At 44.6% G+C, this 8,750-nt stretch overlaps 1 protein-coding gene across 1 annotated transcript in view; it reads right to left on the reverse strand.

The window, feature by feature from the left end:
* Positions 1 to 488: 488 nt before the first annotated feature.
* LOC111971395 (myomegalin) overlaps positions 489 to 8,750 on the reverse strand; it is a 119,105-nt gene continuing 110,843 nt past the window's right edge. The window contains 7 exon segments of the mRNA XM_070446250.1: positions 489 to 4,756; positions 6,222 to 6,323; positions 6,540 to 6,586; positions 7,079 to 7,217; positions 7,531 to 7,671; positions 7,919 to 8,196; positions 8,442 to 8,686. Of these exon segments, the coding sequence (XP_070302351.1) occupies positions 4,700 to 4,756; positions 6,222 to 6,323; positions 6,540 to 6,586; positions 7,079 to 7,217; positions 7,531 to 7,671; positions 7,919 to 8,196; positions 8,442 to 8,686 (1,009 nt within the window). The 3' untranslated portion in view covers positions 489 to 4,699.

The following is an 8,750-nucleotide window of genomic DNA, read 5'->3' on the forward strand; positions in this document are numbered from 1 at the left end:
CACAGAATGAGTTGCTCTATGCGTGCTATACGTTACGTCGTGACACGTCACAATTTAACGTACAGCGTCGGAGGCAGGGGCGAAAATCTGATATCAACTTTGGAGGGGACAATTACATGACATTTTCTCAAGATCAATTCCTGAGGGGGACACCAAAAGTAGTGCTGTAACACATAGCCTACGTTGTAATATGTTAAATGTATATTGAGAAACCATAATTACTACTGCTGGATAATTGATAGGTAGTTAACTGAAGGGTTGTCCCAACTTGTTCAAATGTTTAAATCATTATAATACTAATAATAATAATAGTTATAGCAGTGTTCCTTATCAGTCCAGTATGTATGCAGGTATGTGTATTTACAACCAGCAACACCAAGAAAGGCCAGTAGGTGGAAATGGTACTGTACACTGTATGGGTGCAGTTTTCATAAATACAATGAACATGATGCAATCTCATCTAAAATAATCTCCATTGAGAACCATCGCAAAGTTGGTCTCTGTATTGAATTGACCTTTTTATTTGACTTTTTCTGATACATTTATATAGTCATTAAATATGTGCCACTGGCCTGCATGTACTACAATAGCTTTACAAGAACAAAAAGCTCAAAATAAGTACAGTTCTAAAAGCGAAAGATCTACTTCAATGAATAACCCAAATAAATCAACCAAAATATTCTTCAAAAATACTTATTTATTGTTCAGTCAGTGTCTCAACTCTTCAAACAGCAGCTATGGAGAAGTATGTCACACAAAGTATGTCATTTTAAATAAAATAACATAAAATAAATAATTAGTAAGTGTACTGTCATGTACTAAAAACTGAAAACTACTGAACAAAAATATCATACTATACACCAGGGGTTCTCAAACAGGGGTACGTGGACCCCTAGGGGTCCCTGGTGTAATTGGAAGGGGTCCGTGAAATAAAAAAGTGTAATGAACGTATTCAGCACCACAAGGATTCCAGTAACTTTACATATAATATGGAGGGGGTGGAGGTCCCTGAGGACCGCTCAAAACCTTGCCCGCCTTGCCTCAAAATATGCAGGGGTTCCAGTACCCAAAAAAGGTTGAGAACCACTGCTATACACACTACTGAACAAAATAACCGAACATATGCGTGTTTCAATGGATCCAACAAATTGCTGGCAGATATTTTCGCTCTTGAAACTGTCCAGCCTGTCTTTATGTACATTACAGACAACTRCGCCGTTCAGTCTCTCTTGGCCCATGCTAGCCCATAGCCAAGTCTTTAACCTGCGGAGTGCACTGAAACTCCTCTCAGCCTCACATGAAGACACTGGCACCACAATCAAAATTCTGATCAGCACCTCAACTTGGTCAAACAACCCCTGCAAGTCTCCTGGGGACCTCTGCTGCCTCTCCACTGCTGCTACAGGGGTATTTGTTGCGAAAGAGAGGCAACTGCACTGAAAGAGAATCTATGTTCATCTCGGGGTACTGATCTAGAGACTCATCCAACTCCCTCGTGAGAAGCGCTCTTTCCAACTTTTGCAGGACGTTTAGACTGTCCTGGTCAAAACGGTCACCAAACTGAACCTCCACACCATCYAACACTTGGTGCCCTATAGTGAACCACTGCTTTGCCAGCAAATTGTCTTGAGTGTGTCTCAATGGATTCAATGGAGTCAATCAATGTTGTTGCTTTCTCATACATTGCAAGGTAGCTTTCATCATTTCTCTTGCCCCTAAGAGATGACCGCACACACTCGACTGCAGCCTGCATACCAGAGACAGTCTGRGTTTTCTTCTGCAGTGAAATGTTTAGGCATTCAAGCTCTCCAAGAACAGCAGAGGCAAGTGTGAGGCCCAACACAGGCTTACCTTTGCTGAAGTGCTCAAATAAGCCACTGGCAGTTGAAGCTGTTTTGGATTCAGTTTTTGACATCTCCTCTAGGCTGCTTAGTACCTGCTCATACTGSCCTAGCACAGGTCTAATAGCAGTATTCYGCACAGCCCACCTTGTTGGACATAGGGGTTTCAGGGTGGTCAGATGTGTATCTCCGGACGTGGCAATTGATTCAAACATGCTCTTAAACTTTCCTGACTGGCCATAGAGGACACCTAACTGATGGACCCAAGAAAGGGAATCCCGGATCAGTGGGRAGGCTGAGCAGCCAGCCYGTGTAATCAGATTCACACAGTGTGCTCCACAATGCACATAGAGGGCTAATGGCTGCTGCCTCCTCACAATTGCCCGTGCACCTGTGTATTTCCTGCCATGTTTGCGGCACCATCGTAACTCTGCCCACTTAAGCCAGACATGGGCAAATTGAGCCTCAACAACACATCAGTTKCCACTTTCGCAATGCCCTCGCCTGTTGTCTCCGACACTCTGWAWAGCCCAATAAACTCCTCGTGAGGGACAAGGTCGTGGTCAACATAACGCAGGCAGAKACTCTCCTGTTCAGCACCAGAGACATCTTGAGTACCATCAACAATTACTGAAATTTGTACATTTGGAAGAGACCTAATCTCAGCTGCAATGCCTTGAATGACTGTATTGGCCATGATGTTCAGAATTTCATTCTGYGCTTTGGGGCTTGTGTACATKGTGGTACGCTCTGTAAACCACTTCAGTAAAATGGGATCATCCTCTTCTGCCCTAACTTTCAAAAGCTGGTATAAATTCCCACTGTCATCCGTGTGGCCTCTAAAGGCGTGTCCCTGTCTTAATACATGCCGCACCGAACTAACAATTTTCATCAAGCAATGCCTTGCATCCTCCTGCTGTTTACCCCACGCGCTGGATAACTGGACACTGATTGGATTTAGCTGGTGTGCTGTTACAGTTACAAAGTGGCGGTGGGTTTGGCAGTTTTGATGTGCTGTGAATTTTTCAATGGCTTTTCTCCASTTCCTAAATCCTGCACTAATGAAGGCAGCATCTGCCCTTTGGCCAAAAGATGGCTGGCTTGAAAACTCTTGGCTACAGTGAAAACACAACACTCCTTTTATTGATGGATTATAATGTAGCCAGGGGAAATCGCGAAACCATCTCTCTTGAAACGTCAACCCTCTGTTGGCAAGAGTTTGCGGTTCTATAAATTGTGGGTGTGGCTGATTTGGTTTTGTGCCATTACTGAGGTAACTGGACAATGCTGTGCCACTGTCCCCTATACTGGTGCTGCTGGCAACAAGGTTGACACCTGGTCCTGCCGTGGATGTGACACTGTCCTCTGAAGTTTCTCTTCCTGGCTCTTTCCCTTTCACCGCCCTCACTGACTCAGTCTGTCTCCTAGAAAATAAATAAAGTGTTTGCCATACTCCTAACTACCGGTACCCAAAACTACACAATTAATCACAACAGCAATACCATTGCCGTAAACAAATCTTAGTTTAGTCACCAGTTTAAGTTGAGAGTGGGGGTATCCATGCATGATGGACGCATCTCCCTGTCAGGAATTGCCATACAACTGTTGCCCTTAGTTTGAAGATGTAGCTATCATACTCTAATTCCACTGATTTCAAAACTTGATCCTCCAGAAAGTAGAGAGCAACAATTATGCAGCTCCACTACACAATGCATWAAAAAAAGCTGTGTTCGACAGGATTACCAACACAGACTGACGAGCTCAAATAGACAGAAAAAAGCCTTCTATATGGCAGACCAATGCGAACTCATCTCTCGACATGTCCAGCCCACTCATTATCTCAGCCAATCATGGCTAGTGGGAAGGTTGCTGACTTTTTCTGTGGCTTAACCAACAAGGCTCTTAATTTAACAAGTTTATTCATATTTACTGATGGCATACAAGTTTGTTACTAAGGCACATGAAAGTTCACATGTTTGAGAAAGCATTTCTGCCAAAAAACGCATTTTCATTTTAAAAAATGGAATGGACTGGACTGTCATTTCTCTTTGCTTATTTGAGCTGTTCTTGCCATAATATGGACTTGGTCTTTTACCAAATAGAGCTATCTTCTGTATACCACCCCTACCTTGTCACAACACAACTGATTGGCTCAAACGCATTGGGAAGGAAAGAAATTCMAAAAAATACCTTTTAACAAGGCACACCTGTTAATTGAAATGCATTCCAGGTGACTACGTCATGAAGCTGGTTGAGAGAATGCCAAGAGTGTGCAAAGCTGTCAAGGCAAGGTGGCTACTTTGAAGAATTTCAAATATAACATCTATTTTGATTTGTTTAACACTTTTTGGGTTACTACATTATTCCATGTGTTATTTCATAGTTTTTATGTCTTCACTATTATCTCAAATGTAGAAAATAGTAAAAATAAAGAACTTTTGAAGGAGTAGGTGTGTCCAAACTTTTGACTGGTACTGTATATCAGGTAAAATAGGGGAAACACTTCAGTTGAGAAACCTTTGTAGCACCTACAAAAGCTATACATAACACCTGAGATAGGCAATCGTTGACGTTCATAAACATCACAGAGAGCACTTGGTTGAACCTCTACTGACTATCAGACAGTCTCCCCTCAACTGTAGTGTCCCCCCTATTTAACCAGAGACCTGTTATGTACTTTGTTTCCTTTTAAACAGGAAGAGTCCTGTCCTGTCTCCCAGTATTAGGAGGACGCTGAAGCTGGTGCATCACAAAGAGGCTGGCTGTGGAGGGTGCAGTCTGTTAACCCCCTGGGTCAGACCCTGGGTATTACTGGGCCACGGTAGGAGTTCTGGGTGATGGAGCCTTTATCTGTTGCTTCACAACACCCGAACCAGCAGAATGGATGAGCTCGCAGAAGCCTCTTGGGATTTCACCTGAGTGGGAGGAAGAGACAAAAGGAGGAAGGGTCAGCATACTTATATTTCATGTTACTATGTAATGTCATGACTTATGTTATCCTGAGTCATTGCGCTATCTGAAATAAGACAATGAAAACCCTCCATTAAAGATTTTTAACTAAAATTACCAAAATAATTCACATACTTATTTATTTCCTAACCAGTGTAATATTAATACACTCATACTTAGACACTAGCAAATTAAAGTAGGGTCACTTAAATCTGCTGATGGTAGGCCTACAACAAGTATGATCCAATAAGGAGGTGTTAGAAGATCTTTTATGTACAATGGTATTACAAAACTAAGTGAAAGTGTCAGAGAGGATCATGTACTGCTATTTAATGCCATTAGGGGGCGTTCTACTCTACTGTTAAAGGATGGTGGTAGAGGTCTTCGCGGGTTCCGAAATGGACCTGGGCTTTCCCACCCGGACTCGTCAATGTTTTTTGTTTTTTTAAATATAGAGACCCGTTCCAAACGGACCCGAGGACAACTACACCCGTTCCGTATATAGATCTGGTCGGATCCAGACTCGATCTGATCCGAGTGAGGGAAGTAGGATAAATGTATTTAAGTTACTTTACTAACCAGAACTGATAATGCGCAACAGGAGGGAGAGAGGGGCCGCTCTAGCAGGCAGGGAGGGGCTGTACTGTGAGCGAGTGACACGGAGAGGAGGGAGCGAGAGATGCGAGACAGCAACCAACCAAGCCGACTTACGCTATAGTAGACTAATAATTGCCATAGGTAGGTTATTTATCATAAAATATGATTACGTAGTACCTGTTTTGACTACACCAAACCGCGAGAAGCTAGTTAAACTAGCTAATGTTAGCTAGCTGGGCTAACAGGCTGCAGTGCACGCACTTTCTAATCGTACAGTTACAAATAACAACAGCTCCATTCAGAATATTAAGTAGACCCTACCTGTTGGCTCTTGGTCATTGCAGCCCATCCTTCTCCTTTAACYTTAAATTCTGTCATTGTAATTCCATCTTCCATTGATTATATATCTCCTAACTTTTGCCACACACGGAGTGAGCTCTATGACTGTAGCCTATTGCCGCTTTGATGACTCATGATTGGCCAACAACAAGCTACACGCTCCACTCTCGTGAAAAGCAAGAGCAGCAGCATAMATTWAAAAAATCTCTCTCTCTCTCTACTGCAGCAGTCGAGTTCAGATCTCTATGGCTCATTCCGGACAAGTCAGTTAAAATTACCCATACCCGAGACCCGTGACAATCCTAACAAATCCGACCCCGACCCGTGACATTATTTAGAATTCTGGATCTGGACCCGCTCGGGTCCCAGATCAGGTCTCGGGTATTCGGGTACAGGTGGATCCATGAAGACCTCTAGATGGTGGTTAAAGGCAGGGTGGATTACAGGAAGCTGATACAGGCACACTGACAGGCACGGAAAGCCAGGAAGCAGTACCTTTACCAACCCAGGGACAGGAGGAAGAGGACGAAGAGGAGCAGGAAGGGGGGGAGAAGTGAGGCCAAGGGAGGACATTCTCTGCTTGTTCTCCTGGAATAACTCAAGGTAGAGCAAGAGGGAGCGAGACAGAGGTAGATAGAGTGCAGGTGAGGTGAGAGAGGAGGGCGGGTGAGATAGRWAWWSMGWSYRSWCKSWWTWYCTAACAGTGATTTTTCTAAAGACTGCATAAGATAGAAATAAGTAAAATAACAGCCTTATAGAGGGTATGAGAAGAAAGAAATAAGCCAGACCCTGTAAAAAAAAAAGTGAGCTCACCTCTAAATTTGTCCGTGCCTTCTTCAAGACATCCTTTGTTGTCGACACTGTAAACAACCAGAAACAAAACAGTTATGATTCATCTGTGACTGTCACCCATCACTCCAGCACATACACATGCAAACACAAACGCCACACTGTCATGTCACTGAGCCATTACAGAGTCTGCGCTGACGGGGGCAGAGGATGGTGAAGGACATTCAATTATGAAGAGACAGAGAGAGAAAGAAAGAGTTAGAGAGAGATGAGTCGGTTCACGACAGAGGGAGAAGGCAGTGGAAGAGAAAGAAAGAGGGGAAAAAGTGTGTGTGTGAGAGAGAGAGAGGAATGAGGGGGGAGAAATGATGAACAAAGGAATGAACAAACAGTAAGATACATGACTGTGCATATGAGGCGGACAATATGAAAGGAATAGGATAAGACAGGAGAGGGGGAGAGACAGAAGAAAACAGAGGAGGGGAGGGGAGAGGTAAAGTGGTGAATAGTGGGTGGAAGAGAGAACACGAGTAACTGAGACGAGAGTAGTGAGAGTCACTTACGTTGGCTGACGATGAAGTGTTCCATGCTGTCTTTGGTGCGGTTGGAGCTCTTCAGTGTCTCCATGGCGTCCCTTAGAGCCTCCTCCTGCTGTGAGACCCGCTGACGGAGCGTGTGGACCTCATCCTTTAGAGACAGCTCCTAGACACACAGAGATAGTCAAAAAACACACCGTCACATTTCAAACATCTACACACACCTGTAAAGAGCAGTGAGGTTACACTGATTCCTGGAGTGACGGGACAAATGTATTAACAAAGTCACCACTAAAGCACACAAACTCTAATCAATGATCAGTAACTTCACACACATAACACGCTAACAGCGAAAGCAAATCCCCTTAACGTAACCCTTACAAACAAACATAAAGAGTGAACATTGTCTCTGTATGTCATGCATATGAAGGCATTATGAATGCTTTATGAATACTTTATAAAGAGTATGTGTTTCTGACCTTGGTGCTTTGAGGGTACCCCTCACAACTGGGCAGGGCTGCCCTCCAGAACATTCTGAGCAAGGAGTTGGCTTCCTCAAGGATCTGCCGCAGGGTCTTAGTGCTAGTCAGCAGTCTACTCGCCAAGCCAGGGTGCGCAGCCTGACACACAGAGAAAGATACATGCACAGAGACAGTTTGACTAAACAAATCTAACTAAAACACAGGATAACAATACAAAAGTGTGACATTTTCAGTTCAACTAGCTATACTGTATACAGTAATACTGAGATGACGCATGGGTTTATTGAATTTAAACCAATGATCTAAAAGTTACTCTCGGGATCATTAACTCCTCTGTAAAATGTCTGCTGCTCCTCTAACCTCTAAATGACCCCTGACCTCTCACCTTATCCAGGCTGAGCTCCAGCAGGGCATGGTTGGCAGTGGCCTGGAGGGCAGTCTCCATGTTGCCGATGAGGACGTGTCCCTCCAGGATCTGCTGCTGTAGGGCATGGAAGTCATCAACATGCCCCACAGCGTGGCGGCCATTACGGTTTGTAAAAGAGCCGTCTGGGGCTTGGCCCTCCAGAGAAGAGTCAGCCTCCTGGGGTTCCAGTGTGGGGGAGAGAKGGGAAGCAGGGCTCAAGAGTCCAGTCTCTCGGACACGGGGAGAGAGAGCCGGGTCTGTGAGGAGGAGAGGAAGAGTGGAAAATCAGTGTTAGTTGGGGTAAATCTCAAATGGCATGGTGCCCTATTCCTTATTCAGTGCACTACTACTTAGGCTCTGGGCAAAAGTAGTGCATTATATAGGCGGGAATAGGGTGCAATTTCGTACACTTAGTTAAGTGCCAATAAATGTGGTAGAATATGTGGTAACAATGGTAACCGTGTCCCAGAATGCATGCAGCGTAGCACTCCCTCGCTCTCACCGTGGAAGAGCTGTCTCCTCGCTCCAGGAGGGCATGTCGCAGAGGTCAACTGCTGCCCCAGCKGAACATGCAGGTCYCTGGGGTCAAAGGGCGCAGACTCCCCTGAGTGTGACCCCTCACCTGTATGTGTATTCTTGGGGACGCCACACACTCTGTGGTACATCTGGAGCTTATACTGTAGAGAGTGGATAAGGCCACAGCTCTCACACACCTGCTGCTCAAAGACATTCACCTCGTGCTGCAACCTGGGGACGCACACATAGCACAGTTATAAACACACACACACACACACACACACACACACACACA

The sequence above is a fragment of the Salvelinus sp. IW2-2015 genome, linkage group LG13 (genome assembly GCF_002910315.2).
Source record: "Salvelinus sp. IW2-2015 linkage group LG13, ASM291031v2, whole genome shotgun sequence".
Lineage (NCBI taxonomy): Eukaryota > Metazoa > Chordata > Actinopteri > Salmoniformes > Salmonidae > Salvelinus > Salvelinus sp. IW2-2015.